Consider the following 24,247-nt stretch of genomic DNA (forward strand, 5'->3'; position numbering starts at 1 on the left):
CCCTGAAAATATGTTCCAGGACAGCTGGAGTCAGAAAATCTGACTCGCTGTTTATACTGTATGCACCCAACAAGTTGGGTGCGCCTGCTTCTAAGCAGGCGATTGCTCGTTGGATTTGTAACACAATTCAACTTGCACATTCTGAGGCAGGCCTGCCACAGTCTAAATCGGTTAAGGCCCATTCCACAAGGAAGGTGGGCTCATCTTGGGCGGCTGCCCGAGAGGTCTCGGCATTACAACTCTGCCGAGCAGCTACGTGGTCAGGGGAGAACACGTTTGTAAAATTCTACAAATTTGATATCCTGGCAAAAGAGGACCTGGAGTTCTCTCATTCGGTGCTGCAGAGTCATCCGCACTCTCCCGCCCGTTTGGGAGCTTTGGTATAATCCCCATGGTCCTTTCAGGAACCCCAGCATCCACTAGGACGATAGAGAAAATAAGAATTTACTTACCGATAATTCTATTTCTCGGAGTCCGTAGTGGATGCTGGGCGCCCATCCCAAGTGCGGATTATCTGCAATACTTGTACATAGTTACAAAAATCGGGTTATTATTGTTGTGAGCCATCTTTTCAGAGGCTCCGCTGTTATCATACTGTTAACTGGGTTTAGATCACAAGTTGTACGGTGTGATTGGTGTGGCTGGTATGAGTCTTACCCGGGATTCATAATTCCTCCCTTATTGTGTACGCTCGTCCGGGCACAGTACCTAACTGGCTTGGAGGAGGGTCATAGGGGGAGGAGCCAGTGCACACCACCTGATCCTAAAGCTTTACTTTTTGTGCCCTGTCTCCTGCGGAGCCGCTATTCCCCATGGTCCTTTCAGGAACCCCAGCATCCACTACGGACTCCGAGAAATAGAATTATCGGTAAGTAAATTCTTATTTTTGCTGCTCGTGCGATCAACCTGACGCCGCCTATGGGGGAGTGTATTTTAGCATAGCAGGGCTGCGAACGCTTGTGCACTCCTGCTATGCTAAAAAAGTTTCACGTAAAACAAGACTAGCCCTAGACCTACTTACCATTTGCGACGGATCCAGTGATGCAGGTCCCGGATTTGACATCAGACATCCACCCTCAAAACGCCTGGACACGCCCGCGTAAAACGGTCAGTTGACACCCTGACAAGCCTTCCTCCTGTCAATCTTCTTGCGGTCGCCGCTGCGACCACTTTCCTTGTTCCCGGCGTCATTGCCCGGCGACAGCCGTCGCCGAGCAACGACGCGCCTGTGCAATGCGTACGCTGCGCATGCGCAGTTTCCGACCCGATTGCACCGCTGCGAAGAAGTGCAGTGTCCGATCGGGTTGGAATGACCCCCTATATGCTAACGCTAGTGTCAGCCCTTTCTCTGGTGAGCAAGCGTGCATCTGAGTGTGCAAGGACTGACAATTTGAGTGTCCTCAGACCCTGTAATACCGCCTGGAGCATCGTTACACATTACCAGTGGCGGCAGGTGGGGGTGCAGCATAGTCCAAAATTCAAATGGGAGAGGCACACCCGATGCCACCCCAAACGCTGCCAAACATCACCCCGGGACTCACTGGCAGTAGGTGTGGCTCCCCTATTTGAATTTTGGACTGTGCTGTAACCCCACCTCTGCAGCCCCTGCATACCTCCATCAGCCCCATGGTAGGGGCGGATCAGAAAGACTGTCATGTTGGCTCTTTAATCCTATCGTCTCCTATAAATATTGAGAAATAAAAGCATAATAATATTCATGTTGTAGGGCTGTTCCTATTTTATAAAGGTGTTATTTAAATGAGTTCTCTACCTATAATGAATGCACTTTGCAAGCACCCATGTTAGATTCCCCTCCACCTAAAGAGAATGATTGTATAAGGGATGCCTACTTATCTCTGCAGCGATGGTCGTGCGGTCTCTCTCGTCCCTTGTCTACACTCCGTACTGATATACAACCTATTATACAGTAGGTTTCCTGGGAAAATGTTAATTATTGCTGTTGACTTCTATTTCTTACACTAGGGGCCGAATTCAGACCGGATCGCTCGCTAGGTTTTTTTTTTGCAGTCCAGCGTTCACATAGTCGCCGCCCACCGGGGAGTGTATTTTTGCTTTGCAAGTGTGCGATCGCATGTGTAGCAGAGCTGTACAAACAGATTTTGTGTAGTCTCTGAGTAGCCCAAGACTTACTCAGCCGCTGCGATCACTTCAGCCTGTCCGGACCTGGAATTGACATCAGACACCCGCCCTGCAAACGCCTGGACACGCCTGCGTTTTACCAACCACTCCCAGAAAACAGTCAGTTGCCACCCACAAACGCCCTTTTCCTGTCAATCTCCTTGCGATCACCCGTGTGAATGGATTCTTCGCACAAACCCATCGCTGAGCGGCGATCTGCTTTGTACTTGTGTGACGCGCTTGCGCATTGCGGTGCATATACATGCGCAGTTCTGACCCCATCGCAGCGCCAGCGAGTGATCAGGTCTGAATTACCCCCTAAAGCCAAAGACGGAATTGTAAATCCCCCCACATACAAGGTTTGGGCTCTCTTCCTGTGATTGCAGCATCTTGTGTGTTATGGCATCTGTGTGGCGGGTGATTCTTTGGCGCCGGTTTCCTCTGTGACGATGAGGGGCACTGAGTGACGGATATTCCCACTGGAAGATTCTTCTCTCAGGCTCTGCCCTTTATATCAGCATTTCATGTCCTTCTCCTAAAAAAAACAGAAATTCGCTATTCACAGCAGGCGGCGGCTATCTCTGCGCGCTGTCTGGGTCTGAGCATTTGATGAGTAAATTATATAGGTTTAAACTGGATAGAAATGTTCTAGCTCTTGCCGGTGATGAAAGTGCATATAAATGTGTGTCCTTCTCACCCCTCCGTCAGCTTTCTGCTGGAAATGTAGAAAGTTCCTCGTGTGCTCCAGTTGCTATAGCAGCTGTTATGTAATTCTTGACAAAATTAAATTTGACAAAAAAAAAAAAAAACTTAATCAGGACAGGACCAACCGTGCGTAGAGGTTCTTTCCTAGCACGCAGGCCCACTCATTTCTTAATACGCCCCTGCCGGTCACCAATCCACAGTTTGATGACCTCAAAGCCAATTTAGCTAGGCTCCCAACAGCCCTGCAATAGTCATATAAAACTATGCAAGTGTGGGTTACACAGACAGATGTTACTCAACAGCCCCAATTCCTTGACTCCGGAACCCATGAAAATGTAGGTGTGTTTTCTGGGATCTGGCAGTCCTAAGCAAACACAGGGGGGTTCTAGTTGCCTGGAAATCCCCCATCTCTTAGCAGGTGGTTCAAATTATGACAACATTAGCAATGGTATATTACTATATGTGATTACTAGAGCTGCCGCCGCATTATACAGTTTAAGGTTCAGAGCAGAGCTGCTGCACATGCCCAGTGGTAGCACTTAATCAGTGCTCTGGACCAGAGAATAGCAATCAGGTAGAAGAGACAGGAGCCTTACCATGAGGTGGGAGAATGTGTGCTTATAAAGTACAGTACTGGTTCTATTATGTTTGTGTATTATGGTATGTTTAACCTTTTCCTGACTACTTATTTATATTATTTAAATGTTTGATACAGTCTATATACTATGGACCATCTATAGTGTTAAATATTAATACTGTATTCCATACAGTATCCAGTGTATAAAAAGGTCAATGCTTACATTAATGTCCAGGGTCGTTACTAGGTTCTTCTACCGCTCCCTCAGACTCTCACACTTGCTCCAGTGGTCCGCAGTGGGAGATTGTGGACTGCATTTGGAAACCCCCCTGTAGAGATCCTGCGTTTGCCAGTGGCACTGACCTGTTTGCGTCCCGATTTTGCTTTTTAGAATGTTGGGAGGAGAAGAAACAATACGTAAATGTTACAGATAGTTCTAGAATAAATACTTTTTTGTCCCTTCGTATGTAGCCTCACTTTGAGCAGATACTGTACCTCTTATTATTTAAGATGTGTCAAAATTGACCTTTGGATTCTGCAAGAGATGCGATCTCTCCTGTAATATATCTAATTCCGGGAACACAATGTACTGACACAAATCTCCAGGGGAATGCCGAGCCGGTGGACGAGTTCTAATGAGGGATATTGATGGCCGTAACAAATCTTTTAACAATAGTATTACGGTTTAAATCCCACCTTATGTTTTGGATAAAAGAGAACGATATAGGAAATTATGAACTGTGGTTTTATTCAATTAGATGAGGCAGAAAATAGAGTTCAGTTTATTCTGTATTAAAAAACAACAATTTTAATTTCCAGTTTAGCACCACATACGGCAACAACAATACAGTGTATATGTGTTAGTCTTTAAAAATTGCCAAAAAAGCCAAAGAAAACTAAGTTAACTTAGCATTCAAAATGTTATAAACCACTTTGCACTTTAATAACTTTTTTTCATCAAGGACTAGGGACGGATCTTTGCTGTAATTCGGCCCCTACCTCCTCATCTCGTGCGCACACAAAAGGGGTGTGGTCTAGCGTGGCAGGGACATGTTCTGAGTCATTGCCTAAGCAGAGCGCCGGAAGGTGTAGCCACTCGGCCAGGCTTTCAGGGTTGACCAGGCCATCGGCTCTTCTGGCATTTGCCAGATGGCCATTCCGCTCTGTCAAAGACTAATTTACTGATTTGAGGAAACACCTTACAAAATATGGTGAAAAAACAAATGTCTCCTCTTATGGGAGCGCCTTCAGCTGTGCGTCTGCTACTGGAGTTTTTAACTCGCGGTTTTTAGTTTTTTTTTTCTACATTTTTATAAAACAAACTCCCTTCCGATGACTCTGATCTTCTCTTTTTTTCAGGTGAACTCTACTTCATGTCCACCGGCATACCGAGTGCCACGTCCCCCTCCGGCGTCGTGTACAAGATCGTGGATACTTCAAGGTGATTGTAATTGGACTGTATCACAACATACTTTTAGAAGCTGACAAAATAGACTTTACATCCCATGTGACCGTACACCTGTGACCAGATATTAATGAGAAACTTGTTTTATGTGTCACTAACCACTAGTGACCTCATACATGGGATGTACCGCCAGGTGGCTGCCTCTACAGTGTGGCGGTGTTTCAGGGTGTAAAGGTTACAGCGAGAATACTAACCTGATGAAGAAGGGTGGCTTTGGAATGTCAGGATTTCCCGTATACTTCTGACAAGCAGCTTCTGTTACTTTAAAGACTGTGCTAGATAAATGACAGTAAGGGGAGAGAGATAAAGTTGACGGAGATATAGCACAAGCCAATCAGCTCCTAACTGCCATGTTAAGGCAGTGTTTGCAAAATGACCGTTAGGAGCTGATTGGTTGGTACTTTCTCTGCCCACTTTATCTCTCACCAAGGCTTAGTACATAGACCCCTTAGAATTTTATTGGCTGCTTTGGTCATTTTTCCACTTTACCTCTCTCCAAGGCTTAATACGCCTTCCCCTGTGACACGTGGAACCTCATTACTATAACATACCATGCACATCACTAGTAGCGCTCCTGGTGTGATTGTGCTCTCACAGATGTGCTGCATCCCTCCCGCTCAGGTTTCTGTTCCTGTGTAATACTCATGCAGGAAGACACAAGTGCTTAATATTCCCTAATCAGCCGTACACATGAGATGCCTCTCAGAGGGGGTGATTCAGCCCTGTAGCACATCTACGATCAGTCACACAGACATGCGGGGGGACGCCCAGCACAGGGCTAGTCCGCCCCGCTTCTCAGGCCCAATCTCCCGCACAAGTACAAAAGCATCGCGCAGCGGCAATGCTTTTGTATAAGAGTAGCTCCCAGTCAGCGCAGCTCCTGTGCGCTGGCAGGGAGCTACTCGTCGCTGCCCGGGCCGCGACCTGCCCCCCCCCCCCCCCCCCCCCCCACCTGTCCCCAACGGTCCTTGCACGCCAGCGTTGCCCGGACCGTGCCCCCTAAACGGCGGACAAACGCCGCCGGCTCGCCCCCTCCCGCCCAGCGACTGCCTGTGCCTGTCAATCAGGCAGAGGCGATCGCAGGGCTGAGACAGCTGTCTGCCATGCGCTGGCGCACTTCAGACCTGATCGGTGCTGTGCATGTTCGCACAGCACCGATCAGGTCTGAATTAGCCCCAATATGCAGATCTCTGTAAGTAACAGCCGATATCCCAAAAGCTCCTTTTCGTTCTCAGATTGTCACGTCTAATAAATTCTCTCCGTCTCTGCAGGAGGGCACCGCCCGGCAAATGCCGCTACCAGCCAGTACCGGTCAAGACGAAATCTGCCACTATTCCGTTTGTAGCGAAAGAAAGTAAGTTGTGATCATTCTCACAAAAATCTGTGATATTGGATTTATATTTTGTTATTAAGAATTTGGTGATCTCCATCAGTTCGACAGTATACAGTATATATGGTGGTGGAACTCCCACTGTAAATGATACTTCCTCCGTAGTACTATCTGCTCCCAGAGATCCTGACACTGAGCGCGGGGAGGCTGGCCTCTGTCACTTGGGCAGGGGAGGGCTGGGCTCATTGGCCACGTATAGGTCCAGATAATAACGGGAAAAAAGGGTCAGTATTGATAGAAGTATAAGCAATGTGTCAGATCATGTCTTTCAGCTAGGGTGGTCTTCGTAAGACCCAAGGCCAAACTCCCCCACAGACAACCCACCCCCTCCCAGAATTTAGAAAACGATGTGATCTTAAGTTTGCTCGGAGCATAAAATCCACCGACCTTTCCATTCACATTCCAGTTAATGGGGGTCATTCCGAGTTGATCGCAGCAGCAAGTTTGTTAGCAGTTGGGCAAAACCATGTGCACTGCAGGTGGGGCAGATGTAACATGTGCAGAGAGTTAGATTTGGGTGGGTTATTTTGTTTCTGTGCAGGGTAAATACTGGCTGCTTTATTTTTACACTGCAATTTAGATTTCAGTTTGAACACACCCCACCCAAATCCAACTCTCTCTGCACATGTTACATCTGCCTCCCCTGCAATACACATGGTTTTGCCCAACTGCTAAAAAAATTTCCTGCTGCGATCAACTTGGAATTACCACCAATGTACGGAACTGACCGACCCTTATCGTTATAAATTGACAACTTTGATGGTAAGATCAGCACTGTGTGTTTTTAGAGTTTTTGGAAGGGAAAAAAAGAGGAACTTTTCTGCAGAAGATGGGACAGAGATGACACCTACACAGGGATTATCGTTCCATTTCAGGTTATTATAAATATACCTGTATTGGAGTCGTAACAAACGTCTCAAATCATTTTCTATAAACCATTTAGAAAAAACTCTGGCGAGGGTAATTTTGGTATTTGTAGATTTCCTTTTCAGTCTTCCCTATAAATTGTTATATTGGATTCTCGAGTCAGCTCATTACTGGACCCCACGAGAGGAAAGTGGAAAGGGACAGCAATGTGACATGGAAGCCGCTTGGGGCTTTAACATCAAGTAGGGGTGCGAAATGCGCCTGTTACCACACATGGGTGGGGGGAGGGGGGGGAAATGGCTTGGTGTTGAAGGGAGAGGAGAGATGTAAAACACATATTTTCAGTGGTGATGGGGACAAGATGGCAGCTCTCTGACTCTTACTCTGACTCCTCACAATCGCCAGCAGTGCAGATGGAAGTGTACAAGAATATCTGCATTCATGATGTACGGTAATCAGGGGAGAAGTGCGCGGCCACACATCACTGGTGATTGAATACGGGGAGTATTAGAGTTGTGTGGGGGGATGGGGCACAGCTTAGCCTAGCTCCACAGTTACAGCCGGTCTGTAGTACGGGCAGCCTGTAGTATTTACCCTGCATACAAAGTGGTGTTTGCATTTCTCCGTCTCGCAGTGGAACGTGGTTTTTCTCAGCTACAATTCCCGCACTTGGATGAAATGTGCAGCTAGCTCTAAACTCGCCCTATGTTTTTGTTCATTTAACTCTGATTGGCCGCTACTTTATCTCTCTCCAAGGCTTAGTACATTTCCCCTCCAGTCACAATAGAGAGATGGCTCTTTCCTGAAGAGCTTGCAATCTTGCATAAAACTTTGGATCTGTGTGCTGCTTTAGACTGAGGCTGCTTGACAAATGGCAGACTGTGCGGTATATTCAATTAGGGACGGATCCATTCCGACATGCATTTGTTGGAATGGATCCGACAACCCCTATTCAAATCTCATCTCAATTCGACTTTTAAAAAGTCGAATTGAGATGAGGAACCCAGAGGAGGAGAGGGAAGGGGGGGAGCCGCGGGCAGACGGAGGAGATCAGCGCTACAGTAGCGCTGCAGGAGGATGTCACACAGCCGTCCAACCTCACGGCAGTGTCCACCCAGCTCCAGCAAGCGTGATCTCACTTACTGGAGCGGGGTGGACGCTGCCGTGAGTGGCGCGGCTGTGTGACATCCTGCTGCAGCGCTGTGCTTGTAGCGCTGCTCTCCCCTGTATGCCCGCGGCTGTCCCCCGTCTCCCCGCACCCCCCTTCCCCCTCTCCTCCTCTGGGTCCCACATCTCAGTCCGACATTTTTTTATGTCAGGCTGAGATGGTCGAAAAGGGGGCCAAAACCTGTCGGTTTTGGCCCCGTTTTCGACACAAGCACGTGGATCGGCAGCTATTCCGCCGATCCACGTGCTTTTCGACAAGTCGAATTCCTCGACTTGTCAAATATATTGAATAGGTTGGAATCCCTTCCGACCTAAAAAAGTCTAACACTGCCGTCTTTTCGACGGACGGCAGCTTTCGACGTCAATTGAATATACCCCTGTGTGTAATAGTTTACAGAGCGCACAGTAATGTCGTTCCCAGTTCCCCGTTTATTGTGTTCACTATAAAACACTTCTCTATTCCTCAACTCTTCGCTCTACTGCTTCTCATGGCGATGTGAGCTTTGTTCCGCTGCCTTCAGCCCGGGTTTTGTTACAGCAGACGTTTGCAGAAAGAAGTTACCTCTGATCCTGTGGCCATTGGCGTATGTAGGTCACCGCTGCTCGGAGAATAGTTCCCCGAGCTGAATTGGTTGTCTTGGCAACGAAGATCTTTTCCATAGGATCATCTTTATTCTAGTGATCTACATGCACAATGACCAGCACCAGGGCCGCTGTGTAACTGGGTGACGCAGGCATCCGTACCTGAATCAGCACTCGCAGGGTGCACGTTATTCACAGGTGACCGAGCGGAAAGCCGGGAGCAGAAGTGCAGCATTTGGGCCACGCTGGAAAAGATATATTCATCTGATTTGTACAAATAAAATGATTCCGTGGTCCCTTAAGCCTGGTAGATGTAGGTGCCAGCTCTGTGGGTCTCATGCCCAATTGACGTGCTGGCATTATCCGTATCTGTGCATAACAATTCACTGTCCTATGGAGAAGAGGCGTAACCTGAGCACCACTAATCATTTATAAGTGCCTGGCAGTGCGTATCTGTTATACTGCCAGGGTGGGGGCTCCCTAATAAACACACACAAAGTGTAAAAGGACGGGTAATTTGGAGCTGAATGATATACATTAAATAACCGCTGGTTTAGAGTCTTAAGAAAATATGTTGATCATTGGGTTTTTTTCTGCAGCCTTAGAAGGGAAAAGGGGATTTCTAACAGAGCAGACACAGTGTGACTGACGGGCTGGCAGATGTGCGCTGTAGAATTTCACTGTGGCGATTGGTTTATTCCTATACAGGGGCGGGTCCAGTAATGTCTGCGTTACACTGAACATTGTATTTTACCAACAGCTAAAAAAATGAACATGGAGTTGTAGTTATTATATTAAAAAATGTAACTGTTTTCCATAGATACCTACCAAGTTACAGGGATACTAACCTTACATTTTCTGTGCACATTTATTCCCACCACAAGGTAATGTATAAGCTAGCCATGTGGGTGTGTACTTTTTTTTTTTTTTTAATTGCCAAAAAGCTTAATTGCTGTCCTCCATCTATATAATATTATTATTATTATCCATTATTTATATGGTGTCACATGGGATCCACAGCTCCCAATTACAGAGTAAACAAATCAGCAAAACATGAAGACAGTGACTTACCGTTCAATACAATATAGGACAAGTACAGGGTATATAAACCTAGCTGCGTCAGTAAACGGCACTGAAATAAGTATTAGTGCGGCAGAAAACCGAAAGATTTGGTGCCATCAAAGGAAGTATTGAAAAGAAGATAAGTTAAGTAAGAGACGTAAAAGCACATGAGGGAAGAGGGCCCTGCTCGTGAGAGCTTACATTCTAAAGGGGAGGGGCAGACAGACAGGGGTGACACAGGTGGGGAAGAAAGTGAGCATGGGCCACAGAAGGCTTAGGATGAGATTTGGCTGGGTTTGAGTAGGAAGTGGGTCTTGAGAGCCCGCTTGAAGTTTTGTAGAGAGGTGGAGAGTCTGAGGGGGAGAGAGAGAGAAAATTCCAGAAAAAGGGAGCAGCATGTGCAAAATCTTGGAGGTAGGAGTGGGAGGAAGTAATCAGAAGACAGGAGAGGCGGCGTGCATTAGCAGAGCGAAGGGGACGGGCGGAAGAGTAAAGGGAGATAAGGTCAGAGATGTAACTGGGAGAGGAGTGGGTGAGGGCTTTGTAAGTGAGTGTGGATTCTAAAGGGGAAGGGAAGCCAGTGAAGGGCTTGTAGGAGAGGGGAGGTGGACGTAGTGCGTTTGGTGAGGAAGATGAGACGGGCAGCAGCATTACGGATAGATTGGAGTGAAGAGAGGTATGTGTTATGGATGCCAGTCAGGCACTGCATTCACACAAAGCATCAGGAAGCCAATTTTAACGAGAAAGGGGGCAACAATGAGGGGTTAAAGAGGTGTGGCACTATGATTGCATTATTGTTGGCTCACCCCCTTCAATGTATAGCTGCAATACCCAGCATTGTAAAGTGGTGCCACGCGTTTTGCTATGCAGAGCGAAACACGTCATCAAGCTGCCTGGACGGCAGGGAGTGGCCAGAGGAGAGCTGATTGCGGTAGACTTTCCTACTGTTCCTGGGGTCCAGTAGAGCAACCTGAGGTTCTGTAGACTCCAATATGTTGCGGGACCGTAGGTAAGTATGGATTAAAAACGATACCAGCCCTACCATCCGTGGCATGCACAGTAAGTTGCATTAAGGTGTCTACCCACAAAGATTTACAGACTATATGTCATGTCATCCTGTCCCACAGCTCCTCAGGGGCGGGGCTAATTACGGTGTGATGTGAACGGAAGTCACTCAGTGGCCCGCTCTCTGACTTTATCAAGAGTGACTAATTAGATCGCCAACATCACCAGTAATTTAGCTGACAAGGAGGTGGCATCCAACATTACGGTATGACTGGCCACACCCAGGACCCGATGTGCACACCACCCCTACCTACCGTGTACCTACCAGTACACAATAGTATCTGTGAGTGAAGTGATCAGGTATTACCAAACCCTGCCCATTACTGCGCAATTACAGCCATCTCGGTTACAGAGCGATCAACTGTACCGGGAGAAACGGTTCAGATGCTGTTAATGTCAATAAGAACAAATTTAACTTTTAACGGTTAAATAAAAATCATTAAAAAAAAATATATTTTTTTATTTATCATTTGCTTAGGTTTCTGATTTATTTTTGCATAATCATATCTGTACTATATGTGATCATAGAGTGTAGCCATAAAAAATTTTTTGTCATCATTAAAATCTTTATAATACCTTTTCAGAACATTTCAGTTCATAGGTAAAGGAAAAAAGAACGTCTCTAGAAGTTTAAATATATATATATAATATATATGTACGTAAATATGTCCGTGTATCCAGTTTTGAAGCGCTGGTACAAACCTTACTTAATCAGATCAAATGTTAATGCCAGCGCAAAGTATTTAGGCTGTGAATACGTTTCTCAAGTAGCTGGAATTTTAACTTATTGCAAAACAGGTGCAGGAAGAAAGATTGTTTTATAAACCCTATGTACGAAGCAAGGTCCATGCATCCAACTTTTTATTTTATTTTTTCCCTCACAGAATTAATCCTAAAAACCGCTCCCACTAAGCGTCAAAAGGTTAAGCCTACGTCAAAGCCTTCAGGGCGGCCCAGGGGTACTGCTCAGCCGCCTCCAAGTATGACACCAGATTGGGTGGAGCAGCTACTAAAGCTCATGCAAGGTGAGAAAAAGCCTGTCCCCACCACCGCCAGGCCAACCTCAACAAAACCCCCAAAGCCAAAGAAAGGTGGTAAGAGCAGCGAGAAGAGAGGTAATAGGAAGAAGAGTAAACATGGCGGTGGAGATTCCAAGCAAAGCTCTTCAGAAGTACGGAATGGTGCGGTGCGGCTGGCAAATGGCCAGAGACCTGACCGTGGGAGGGTGGAGATCTTCATCAATGGAGAGTGGGGAACAGTTTGTGATGACTTGTGGAACACCAAGGCGGCAACAGTGGTGTGTCGCCAGTTAGGGTTCCCAATTGTTGTAAAAGCCGCCAAGCAAGGAGAGTTCGGGGAAGGACGGAATCTTCGGATCCTTCTCGATGATGTTGACTGTACCGGGAAGGAGAAGACACTACTGGACTGTAAACACAAGGAGATCGGCAAACACAACTGTAATCACCAAGAAGACGCTGGAGTAATCTGTAGCCACAAAGAACAATCAGAAAATTGATGGCAGTAAAGGTCCCAGAAGGTCCTAGTTATACACCACAAATATTTTTTTATTAAAATACCAATTTGAGCTATTAGAGGATGTTCCTAGGGTTTTGCACTAATAATGATGGCACCAGTTTACATCCTCTAAATTAGCTGTATATAGTTAAACTAATCTATTTTTTTAAATCAACATGATGTAAATATAAGAGACTTGGCTTTGAGCCTGTTCGTAGAAACGTACACACCCCAGAGGCTGCCAGTTTGTGGGCTGAACCAATGTTCTTGAGAATGTAGCTTAATAATTCACTAGAAAGAACCCATTGATGATTGAACTATTGATGTTTTGCCCATGCACATTCGGAGCTTGAGTATAGCGGGCACTCACCATTGAGGATGAGCCACAGATGTTTCATGTTGCCATAAGAACATCAGTAATTGCTAACTATCGATGGTGGATGGCCTGATTCACAGTTGCATGCAGTGTCGATTTGTACAAGGAGATGAGCTTTTTTTTTTTTTTTTTATATATATAGCTACTGCGCATGCACAAACAAAAATCTCTAAAAACACGTATAGTGCATGTGTGTACACAGAGTGTACGGACAAAGGCGCAGTTGAGATAGAGGCGCACGGTATCGGAAATGTCTTGGATAAGTATTGGGCGGTGACTAGGGCATGCTGATGGTCCATCGTATGGACAAGTTATGGAGCATTGCAGGCATGTTAGCAAGCTCTCAACCGCTTATGTAGGAGGCCAAACACAGGAGTGGAAACTCAACCTGGTTTTGATGGTGCGTAGGAGAGTATGTCTAAAGACGCACCAGGCAGTATTTAGGCTACTATGAGCATGGACAGTGAGCATCTCACTCCTTGCACAGTCATACACCTGAATGTACACCAGGGAAGGTCTAGTTTACCAGTTCGCCTGTTGCCCTGAGCCTTGAACATCTTGGAGCCTTAGGCAATTTCTTACTCTCCGTGACCCTGAGTTGATGATGCGACTGACCAATGATATTTATGAGTTAGGGCGGGATGTACTAACAGCAAAATAAAGTCAAAACTGCTGTTTAGAGATTTGACTACATTTCCCATATGTATCAAGCTCCGGAAAATGGCTGGAAGTCCTCCTATCGCAATGGCCAGCTCTTGGCCCTAATTCCGAGTTGATCGCTCGCTAGCTGCTTTTAGCAGCAGTGCAAACGCTAAGCCGCCACCCTCTGGGAGTGTATCTTAGCTTAGCAGAAGTGCGACCGAAAGGTTAGCAGAACTGCTCGAAAATCTTTTCATGCAGTTTCAGAGTAGCTGCAGACCTACTCCTACCTTGCGATCTCTGCAGACTATTTAGTTCCTGTTTTGACGTCACATACACGCCCTGCGTTCGGCCAGCCACTCCCCCGTTTCCCCAGGCACGCCTGCGTTTTTTAGCACACTCCTGGAAAACGGTCAATCACTCACCGATCAGCAGAGCGACTAAAAAGCGTCGCTCGACCTTGTGTGAAACTGCATAGTTTTGTGTGAAAGTACTTAGCACGTACGCACTGCGGCCCATACGCATGCGCTGAACAGCCGATTTTTAGCCAGATTGCTACGCTGCAAAAAACGGCAGCTAGCGATCAACTCTGAATGACCCCCCCTTATCAGAAGACCTGTCCTTTGCTTTAATTATCACAAATCCTCAGGCACACGGGTGCTAGTGAATGCCGCTATGTATGCAGTAAATGGTAGGATGTTTCGCATTCAAATGCGACACGAGATACATCCCGCCCGTAGTGAACTGGCTGCAGTTTCATTGTTCACAAATTAAGGTACAACATCGCTTAGATTAATTTTGTGCTTTTGTTATTTTGGTGTTTAATTAAGGTCTTTAAAAACATTTTTTGGTATATTTTAATTAACCGATATATGGTAAAGCATACCCAGGGCAAAATGACATTCATAATACTGGGCAAAGAAATTAAGTGTAATTAACTTTTTAATTGGTTAATGTCTTAAGTTAAAGAAAACACTTATTTTTACAAATGTTAATAATATTGTGATTTGATTTCAATTTAGTTTTTACTAATTAAAACATGATAATTGCACCTGTTTGTTTTTTGTTTTTATCTTCTGATCGCAAAAGTAGAACTGCTCAGATCTGCACTTATTTATGAAACAGAGATTAATACTGTAACATGGAAAAGAAGTGCTATGGATTCCAAAAAGGACAAGAGTGCGATTTTAAAGTTCAATGACAACTTGCACCAAAATCCGTACAGTTAATGTTGTGGACATGAATCGTGACAAACCTTTTTTTTTTTTTTTTTTTTTTTTTTTTGCTACGTTTTTACGTTATTTGAAAAAAAAAAAATTTACACAGCAAGGGCACATTACTTAATTATTTACACATTATAAATAGCTATTTTTAAGTTATTTTCATTTGAGTTGTTTTGTCAGCGTTTTTGCTGCTCTTCCCGCTTCTAGAGACCTCTGTATCGCAGTTTAACAATCAGACATTGCACCAGCTGCTGCGGAGTCCATTTGTTTTATCTGGGCAAACAAGATTATTCAATACTTTTTGTTTAGGTTTGTTTTGTTTCCATACACATTTCCCCATAGGTTTCCGCGACCTAGATCTAGTTCTGCTGAGATTTTTAGGCGTCCATGATTCACTAGATTTACTGACCCAGATTCAGTGCTGCATGCAATGCTGACTTTCACGTAGTCAATATAAGTTTTATATATATAGTTGTAACTGTATTTTGATATTTTGAGTCACAAGTATCTCAAGATTTTGTTTAAGTTTAATTCTAGCATTATAGACTTAGGGGTCCTCGTACTAATCCTTTATATAGAGAAAAAGTGGACGGTGATAAATTACCAACCAATCAGCTCATAACTGTTATTTTTCAAACGCAGCCTGTAACATGGCAGTTAGGAGCTGATTGGCTGGTACTTTATCTCTCTCCACTTTATCTCTCTCCGGAGCTCAGTACATAGAGCCCATATTTACCTACTTTCCTGGAAGGTGCGGGAGACTCCCAAATTTTTCTGTTATTCCCCCGCAACCCAGGAAGAGACACACTTACTTACTTGCACCCTTCCACTTCCTAGTGAAGTGGTCAGGATGGGAAGATCATATCTGGAGTTGCGGGTATGTATGGAGTGGGCGTGGCTAAAAGGACGCAAATGGCACCATTTTAGCCTCGCCCCTTATGCACGGATTTGCAATATGCAGAATTTTCCCGCTGCTGGGTCGGAGGGTAGTGACGTGAGAGTTCTTCCCTGCCCCCCAAAGTGGTTAGTTTCACCAGGAAAGGAGCAAGAAAAAGTAGGCAAGTATGCATAGAGCAGGCTTGTCCAAACTGCGGCCCTCCAGCTGTTGAGAAACGACACATCCCAGCATGCCCTGACACAGCTTTAGGATTCTCTGACAGCAAAACTGTTTCAGGGCCTGCTGGGATATGTAGTTTCACAACAGCTGGAGGGCCGCAGTTTGGACATGCCTGGCATAGAGCTATAACCAGTGCACAATCGTCAGTTTTGTGAGTTGCCTGTATGCACTGTGTGTCAAATTTGAATGCATCTGTAGAGGGAGTGATGCCTCAGCGTCTGCTGTGCTTTGAAATTACACTTGAATGCCCCTGGCTAGCCACCCTAATAAGCAGTGGGCACCAGTATAACATTAGCTCATCTCAAAGGGCCTGATTCATAGAGAAACGCAGTGGTCATCGCTGCTAAGTCTTTGTATGCAGCAGCAATGCTGAAATATGCTAATGCAGCATGAGGTATCTGTAGGAAAAGATGCCTCCTGTGTGAGGCGCAGCCTCCGATAACCATCGCGATCCTTGTCCTCAGCTTTCTCAGAATTACCGGCGGAGCAGCTCATCATGGACCCGGAGGCTGCATCAGAAGATGCAGACCCGGGGGCTCATTGGGTTTGTGCACAACTCTGAATATGGCCCAAAACAATGCGCGTTTGCAAGGTGGATTTTCTTTAATCGTTGCATTTTTATCTGGTCTGACATCTAACTGTAGGTCAGTACAGGTAAGTGCACGTAGTGTGCTGAGCGTGGACAAAATTACCGTTGCCACCAACATTCCAATGAGCTGACTATGTCAGTGAGTATATTGCTACTCACAGATGTATCAAACCTTGGGAGAGAGAAAGTGGAGAGAGCGTGTCAGCCAATCAGCTCCTAACTGCCATGTTACAGGCTGTTTGATAAATGATGGTTAGGAGCTGATTGGTTGGTACTTTATCACTCTACAAGATTTCATAATTCTCCCCAAGATGTAACAATTTCTTCGCTCCTCAATTATGAGCACACCAGATGAGAAGAAGATGATAAACGGGGGCACTACTGTGTGGAAGCAGGAGGGGGCGCTGTCCAGGTCATGGGTAAGTGATGGGCTGGGGAGTATTATAATGTGGGGCAGTCTGGGTGGGATGGGTTGGCTATATTTTGTTGCCATTCGTAATGTCAGTATGATCAGAAGGTTCACATGCTTGGCACGTTGACCTCGTTGACACTGATGACATGTCAACATGATTAGAATGTTGACAAAACACTTCTGTTGACTCGTGTAATGAGACGATGGGTTCAATTTACTAAGGTGGGAGGTTTTTTTTAGAACTGGTGATGTTGCCCATCGCAACCAATCAGAGTCTATCTATTATCTTCTAGAAGCAACTAGATAAATTTTACGTAGAATCTGATTGGTTGCTAGGAGCAACATCACCAGTTCTAAAAAAAAAACCTCCCACCTTAGTAAATTTATCCCGATGACTGCATCCCGGGTGGAACAAAATATAGGAGGAAATAGGTAAAATGATGATGAGAGGGGGATTGAGGACATGAAAGTGCACAGCAAGCCACTCCGGTGGTGTGGAGTATCCATCTCTAGATTCCCATTGGTGCGCACACTAATTACATGTGCCGCACACACCTGGGGGCATCCTACCATTGGCGAGCCATTTACCGGTGATTCCGACCTTTGCTATATCTGTGAACCATCCACGTGCAGATATTTCTTTAAGATTATAGGAGACCTTCCATACAAAATGATGATCATCTAGATCTCCCTAGATGATATTTTGATACCACAAAACCGGTATATAAATGTTCTCACCCGTCTTTGGGAGACTTTGCACTGTAAATTCCGGAAATGCCTGTTTCAACAAACTGCAGTGATGTTCCTGGAATATCTATTGGCCTCCAGATGGTGCCTGAGAAACTGAAATCCACTGAGAATTGAGCATGGTTTAAAAGCAACTCCATGCAATCTTGAGTTCGCTAATTATTACAAGCTATTCACTAAGGGTTACTCCACCTTGGCAACACTTCTTACATATTCTGACGTCTGCCAAACCTAAAGTATGGCCTGTGGATATAGAGCAAACTTTCCAACACTAAAGAAAAAAAAAAGCCTTTGTATCGCACCAATCCTCACACCTGGATCATATCTTGCACTGTTATTTAGAAGATGATGCCTCCTCTGTGCGGTCCTATCTCAATGTCATCCTTGTAGGAACCCCCCTCAATACGTCCTCCTTAGTAGAGGTTAGATGCTGTGGGTTAACAAGCAAACCTCTGGCTATTATGCTAGCTTTGGAGGAATGGAGACCTCTCTTGATGATGCTCCTTAACCAGTTACCATCTGTGGTCCACAAGAGCTTGCAGACTTCTGAATGACTTAACCCCTGTCAAGATAGATGGTCACTGTTGTTAAAGTCGAAAAATATTGTAATGCATATGCCTTTTACTAACCACATGCACATGCCCGCTGCGCGTGCACTCAGTCTGCCGTGCGTGCGCATATCCGCAATTTGCGTAACGGAGCTTTTCACGGCCATGCGCCTTAGCGCGTGGTATGCGCATTTACGGTAGAGTTTGTGAACGCATAGAGGGTTATTAGAACATTACATATTTAACCCAAATAGTGTACATTGTAGATATAGCTCCCCTAGACCATGTCAGCGAGTATTAATAGTTTAAACAGTTCCTGGACTAAGGGATTCGCCTTTGCATGATAGGAAGGGTCAGATAAAGGTTGGAAGGTGATGTCTAGTATCCAGCTGTAGGGTATTTTGAGGGTAACATTCTGTTGGTTAGAGAAAGATCGCATGTTCCTGCGTATAGTTATGTGCAGAAGCAGAATATGAACATTAACTGTATTTACTGTACATTATGTATGCAGCGGGAATCCAGAGGATACCACCCACAAGAGCAGTTGGGGAAAGACATCACCCACCCTTTCAAATCCACCTATGACCTCTTCTGTAATGTGTCCAATGGACAATGAGATTACAGTGACCATTGTATTGTGTATGCATGTTGTGTATAAAAAGCCCATTGTTGCCCGGCCGGTCAGAAGACTCTGAACGCTATCTGTATGACCAGCGGAGGACCGGCCGGGTTGCGCTTGCGAACATTCTCACGTATGTACATTCTCTGTAGCCATTACTCTGTTTAGATTTACTTGTTAGCCTGTAGTGTATGATTTGTGTTGTTTTACCTTTTGGAATTAATCCACTGTGGCCTTAGAACCCTGTGGTTGCAACTACAAATCAGTGTTGTGTTTTCACTTTCCTGCAAGGGTTTTAAAGTATTAATCTGTATAAGGTGTATAAGCATTGATAAGGTGTACGCACTGCGGGTACTTTATACCGTCAGCGCTACTTAAGGTTTAAGGTATAACATCGTTGCAGTACTTTGCTGCTAAGGGTTTAAAGTGTAATCATATCATTGCATTGTATCATTAACAAGGTTTGAAGGTTATCAATTGTGTGTGCTCACGCTGTGTGTACTCTGTACACTCAGCGCGGCGTGTGTACGCCAAGTACGTACCACGTGCGGGACTCTGTACGCAAATAGCGTACAAAGTGCGTAGCACGTGTATTCAGTCTAGCGGCCATTGCGGCTCAACGGTAAAAGTGTATTTAGAGGTATAGCTTTACGGTCTAAGATAATATCGACATTATCACTGTTGTCTCGGTTCAGCTTGGTCATCATGTTCTGGCCAGGAATAAGAAATGCCAAACCTAATGCCTTGGCTGTAATCCCTAATTCCTCTGATGAAGGAAATCTTAACCAAAACACCACAAGTACCGGCTAATCAGCCGCTAACTGTCATGTTATAGGCTGTGTTTAAAAAATTAGGAGCTGGTTGGTTGGTACTTTATCCCTCTTCACTGATCTCTCACCAAGGCCTAGTTACATAGACCCCATAGGGGCGAATTCAATAAGTTGTGGCCACAAACATTAAAAACATGGATTCAGGAATTTATCCCGGATCCTGTGTGTTTTCGTGCAAAAACAGGAATTTTTTTTTTTTGGGAAGGGATGTGTTAAAAAAAATAATAATTGTGGTATAGCCCGTTATTAAGGGGGAATTCAATTGGGCATGAGGTATAGTAATAATCCTTGTGAACCTTGTGCCCAATTTTGGAATACGGGGGGTACCCAATAAAAAAATAAATGCTTTCAGGGTTTTCAGCACTGAAAACCTTGCGGCACGCCTCTGGTGGTTTCTCCTCCATCTTTACACTGTGAAGGGGGCTGCTGGGAGGTTTCGTGGCTGCTGGGAGATGTAGTTATCCCAACTGCTGCCTCCGTGGAGGATGACATTCACACAGGGGGGATGTCACACACACACCGGGGGTCACAAACACACACACTCACAGACACACGTACACCTCACACACCACTGCTGCAGAAGTCAGCAACATGGCGCTGGAGGAAAAAGACACCGCTTCGGAAGGTGAGTATTTACTGACTAATTAAGCTAACTGGATTGGGGTGGGAGGGGGAGTGGGCTGTGCCACCAAGGTGCCACAGCAAGTCCCGGTGATTTTTCCTTAAAATAACGATTTTGCTCTGGGAGTGCGTGAAAAAAGAATATAGCAAAACGCCGGGCTGCAGGAAAAACCCTGCGCAGTGGTTTTTATTTTTCCCGCCATCCGTTAAATTCTCCCCTTACTCTTGTATTGTCGTTGTCCCAGTCCAGCAGTTTGATGGCTGATCATAAGTACTGTACAATTCATTTAACATATAGGGTGGAATGTAATAGGGTGTGAGAATCAGAAAGTGAGAGATTTGGGGAGAATTCTCCTGTTTTTTTTTAAAGGGGCCAATCATTTACATGCCAAAACCAGGTTGATTCTGCCATGGTCTAGACTCTGGGGGTTTTAGTGACACCTAGTGTTGAACGGAAAGTATTGCTGATTGTTTACAAATATTAAATTACGACTATTTTCAGTTCCTTTTCTTAGAACAATAAGAGGTAGCGTCCAATTGCAGAGACAGAAGCTACAGATGGTTGTTTCATTCTGAGTAGGACTCATCAGTGTAGTGCAGGAACGTGTGATAACCATAGGAAGCTCTATAGTAGCAGGTGGCCTAGTGTTGGAAATAGTACCTGCATTTCTAGAATAATTTGACCTGTATGTATACCTTCCAACTATGGGGGTCATTCCGACCCGTTTGCACGCTACTGGTTGTCGCAGCAGTGCAAACGAGTAGGTTCTGCGCCTGCGCAGCGGCCGCAATGCGCACGCACGTCATTGCCCAGCGACGGCCGTTGCCGGACAACGACCAGAAGAACGAAAAAAGCAATCGCTGGAGCGATCGCAAGAAGATTGACAGCAGGAAGGCGTTCCGGGGCGGCAACTCACCGTTTTCTGGGAGTGGTGAGTCCAACGCAGGCGTGTCCAGGCGTTTGGAGGGCGGATGTCTGACATCAATTCGGGGACCTGCATCGCTGGATCGATCGCACAGGGTAAGTAACTGTTACCCTGGTCTAGTTCCACACAAAGCTTTTTTTGCATAGCAGGGCTGCACAAGCGATCACAGCCTTGCTATGCAAATAAGCCCTTCCCCATAGGCGGCGTTGAGTTGATTGCACGGGCAGCAAAAAGTTGCTACGTGCGATCAACTCGGAATGACCCCCTTTGTCCATACTTGTAGAGGGAAACACGCACCGTGAAGTCGCTCCCGTTCCCGAAAAAGGGCGTGACCTACAAAAGGGGCGTGACTTCACGGAAGGCCCACGATCGCGAGACACGCCCCCGTTTTCGTCATTGAGGGGGCATGCCCAGCGCTCCGTGAGCCGCTGGCACGCCCCCTCTCCTCCTGTCTCCACTGAATAGATGCTGCTAAGCAGCAGCGAGTGCAGAAGCCTCCCAACTGCCCCCCCCCCCCCCCCCCCCCACCGCGGGTCACTCCGGCCCGCGGGTGGGACAGCCCCCAAAAAACTGGACTGTCCCGCGAAAATCGGGACAGTTGGGAGGTATGCTGTATGTATTCTGCTTTTTCATGTACTTTTCCTCACATTAATATAAAAATGCAACTGTGATTGATTGGTCCAGTTTAGCGGTCTGGAGTGGCAGTCTCACTTCTTTGGGCAGTGTGTTTACCATGGATGGAGAGAATGCGCTGGACTTTTATCATACAGGCTGCGTGGTCTCCGAGAGGTCTATTCATGAAGCAGTGAAAAGAGTGGAGAAGTGAAGCTGGTGAGAAGTTGCCCATGGCAACCAATCAGCTGCTCCGTACAATTGTATAGTATGCAAATTATAAATGTTACGTCAATGCTGATTGGTTGCCATGGGCAACTTCTCCACTGGTTCACTTCTCCGCTCTTTTCACTGCTTCATGAATAGACCCCCAAGTCTTCGCTGGCAGAAGTAACAACCAACTTCATTTGTTGCAGATGTTAAGCGAACCGTCAGAGCCAGCCAGTGACAGGTGCACATGTAAGTAATCTTTTGCATTTATATAGTACTTATTTATTTATTTATATCTATCTATCCAAACCTGGACATTCTCTGTTTTGGGTGAAACTAATATTTAACCGGATGTAACAAAATGTCACAACATATGTAAAATACACAAACATGTGGGATAGCTAAGGATGTTTGGGTGTGATGACAAACTGGAGGGGCCAAATGTAATAGAGTGAGAGTTTCAGAAAGAGAGATTTGGTAAGGTTTTTCAGTTGTTTTTTAAAGTGGCAATAATTTACACTGCAAAACCAGGTTGATCTTGCTGTGTAAATGATTGCCACTTTAAAAGAAACTGCAAAACCTTACCAAATCTCTCACTTTTTGAAACCATCACTATTACATTTGGCCCCAGGGATTATCACAAATACTGTAGGTTATTTTAGATCTTAGATAAAATCTCTGTCCATAATAGTAAAACGCAAAAGTAATTTAAAAAGTGTACATTCAGTTAAACATTACTTGAATGAAAAGAATTTGTAATTTTTTTTAAGTGTTCTTGACGTATCTCTAACTTTTGCAAAAAAGTTTCTTCTACTAATAGACAAATTTGTACATCACTTTTTTCAGTATTAGGGCGGAATGTGACCGTCTGTTGCGATTTCAAACGAAAAGGTGAGTGGCTAACTTCCATTAATGGGCCCATTTAACAATAATCACATTTGTATTGCGATCTGAGCACTCTGTAATAGCGTTCTGCATTGCGATTTAATGGTGGCATGTATCAAAAAACACCCGCATTAAGTGGAAGCTGGATTCCTGCATTTGCATGGTCCCGCTGATCACGCATGAGCAGCGGCCATTGCCTTGGGGGATTCCGGGGGAGTTTTAAACCTAATCCTAAACCTAACCATCCTCCTAGTGCCTAACCTTAACCATCCCCTTCCAAAGCCTAACCCTGACCCTCCCCAAGTGCCTAACCTTAACCATCCCCTTCCAAAGCCTAACCCTGACCCTCCCCAAGTGCCTAACCTTAACCATCCCCTTCCAAAGCCTAACCCTGACCCTCCCCAAGTGCCTAACCTTAACCATCCCCTTCCAAAGCCTAACCCTGACCCTCCCCAAGTGCCTAACCTTAACCATCCCCTTCCAAAGCCTAACCCTCCCTAAGTGCCTAACCTTAACCATACCCTTCCAAAGACTAACCCTCCCTAAGTGCCTAACCTTAACCATCCCCTTCCATAGCCTAACCCTCCCCAAGTGCCTAACCTTAACCATCCCATTCCAAAGCCTAACCCTCCCCAAGTGCCTAACCTTAACCATCCCCTTCCAAAGCCTAACCCTGACCCTCCCCAAGTGCCTAACCTTAACCATCCCCTTCCAAAGCCTAACCCTCCCCAAGTGCCTAACCTTAACGATCCCCTTCCAAAGCCTGACCCTCCCCAAGTGCCTAACCTTAACCATCCCCTTCCAAAGCCTAACCCTGACCCTCCCCAAGTGCCTAACCTTAACCATCCCCTTCCAAAGCCTAACCCTGACCCTCCCCAAGTGCCTAACCTTAACCATCCCCTTCCAAAGCCTAACCCTCCCTAAGTGCCTAACCTTAACCATCCCCTTCCAAAGACTAACCCTGACCCTCCCTAAGTGCCTAACCTTAACCATCCCCTTCCATAGCCTAACCCTCCCCAAGTACCTAACCTTAACCATCCCCTTCCAAAGCCTAACCCTCCCTAAGTGCCTAACCTTAACCATCCCCTTCCAAAGCCTAACCCTGACCCTCCCCAAGTGCCTAACCTTAACGATCCCCTTCCAAAGCCTAACCCTCCCCAAGTGCCTAACCTTAACCATCCCCTTCCAAAGCCTAACCCTCCCCAAGTGCCTAACCTTAACCATCCCCTTCCAAAGACTAATCCTGACCCTCCCCAAGTGCCTAACCTCAACCATCCCCTTCCAAAGCCTAACCCTGACCCTCCCCAAGTGCCTAACCTTAACCATCCCCTTCCAAAGCCTAACCCTGACCCTCCCCAA

General features: G+C 45.7%; 2 protein-coding genes across 3 annotated transcripts in view; both read left to right on the forward strand.

Annotated features, from left to right (window-relative positions):
- HHIPL1 (HHIP like 1) overlaps positions 1–14,567 on the forward strand; it is a 32,922-nt gene extending 18,355 nt beyond the window's left edge. The window contains exons 7-9 of the mRNA XM_063948468.1: positions 4,781–4,862; positions 6,158–6,240; positions 11,904–14,567. Coding sequence (XP_063804538.1) covers positions 4,781–4,862; positions 6,158–6,240; positions 11,904–12,535 — 797 coding nt within the window. The 3' untranslated portion in view covers positions 12,536–14,567. The remainder of the gene's footprint in view (positions 1–4,780; positions 4,863–6,157; positions 6,241–11,903) is intronic.
- Positions 14,568–20,633: 6,066 nt separating this feature from the next.
- LOC134981216 (cholesterol 24-hydroxylase-like) overlaps positions 20,634–24,247 on the forward strand; it is a 28,846-nt gene continuing 25,232 nt past the window's right edge. The window contains exons 1-3 of one of the 2 annotated variants that reach the window (XM_063948470.1): positions 20,634–20,892; positions 22,210–22,252; positions 22,850–22,894. The gene's annotated coding sequence lies outside the window, so the exon portion shown is untranslated. Of the gene's footprint in view, positions 20,893–22,089; positions 22,253–22,849; positions 22,895–24,247 lie in introns of those variants that run through there. The other variant, XM_063948469.1, reaches the window with a different exon arrangement.

Source organism: Pseudophryne corroboree, chromosome 12 (genome assembly GCF_028390025.1).
Source record: "Pseudophryne corroboree isolate aPseCor3 chromosome 12, aPseCor3.hap2, whole genome shotgun sequence".
In the NCBI taxonomy this organism is placed as follows: Eukaryota; Metazoa; Chordata; class Amphibia; order Anura; family Myobatrachidae; genus Pseudophryne; species Pseudophryne corroboree.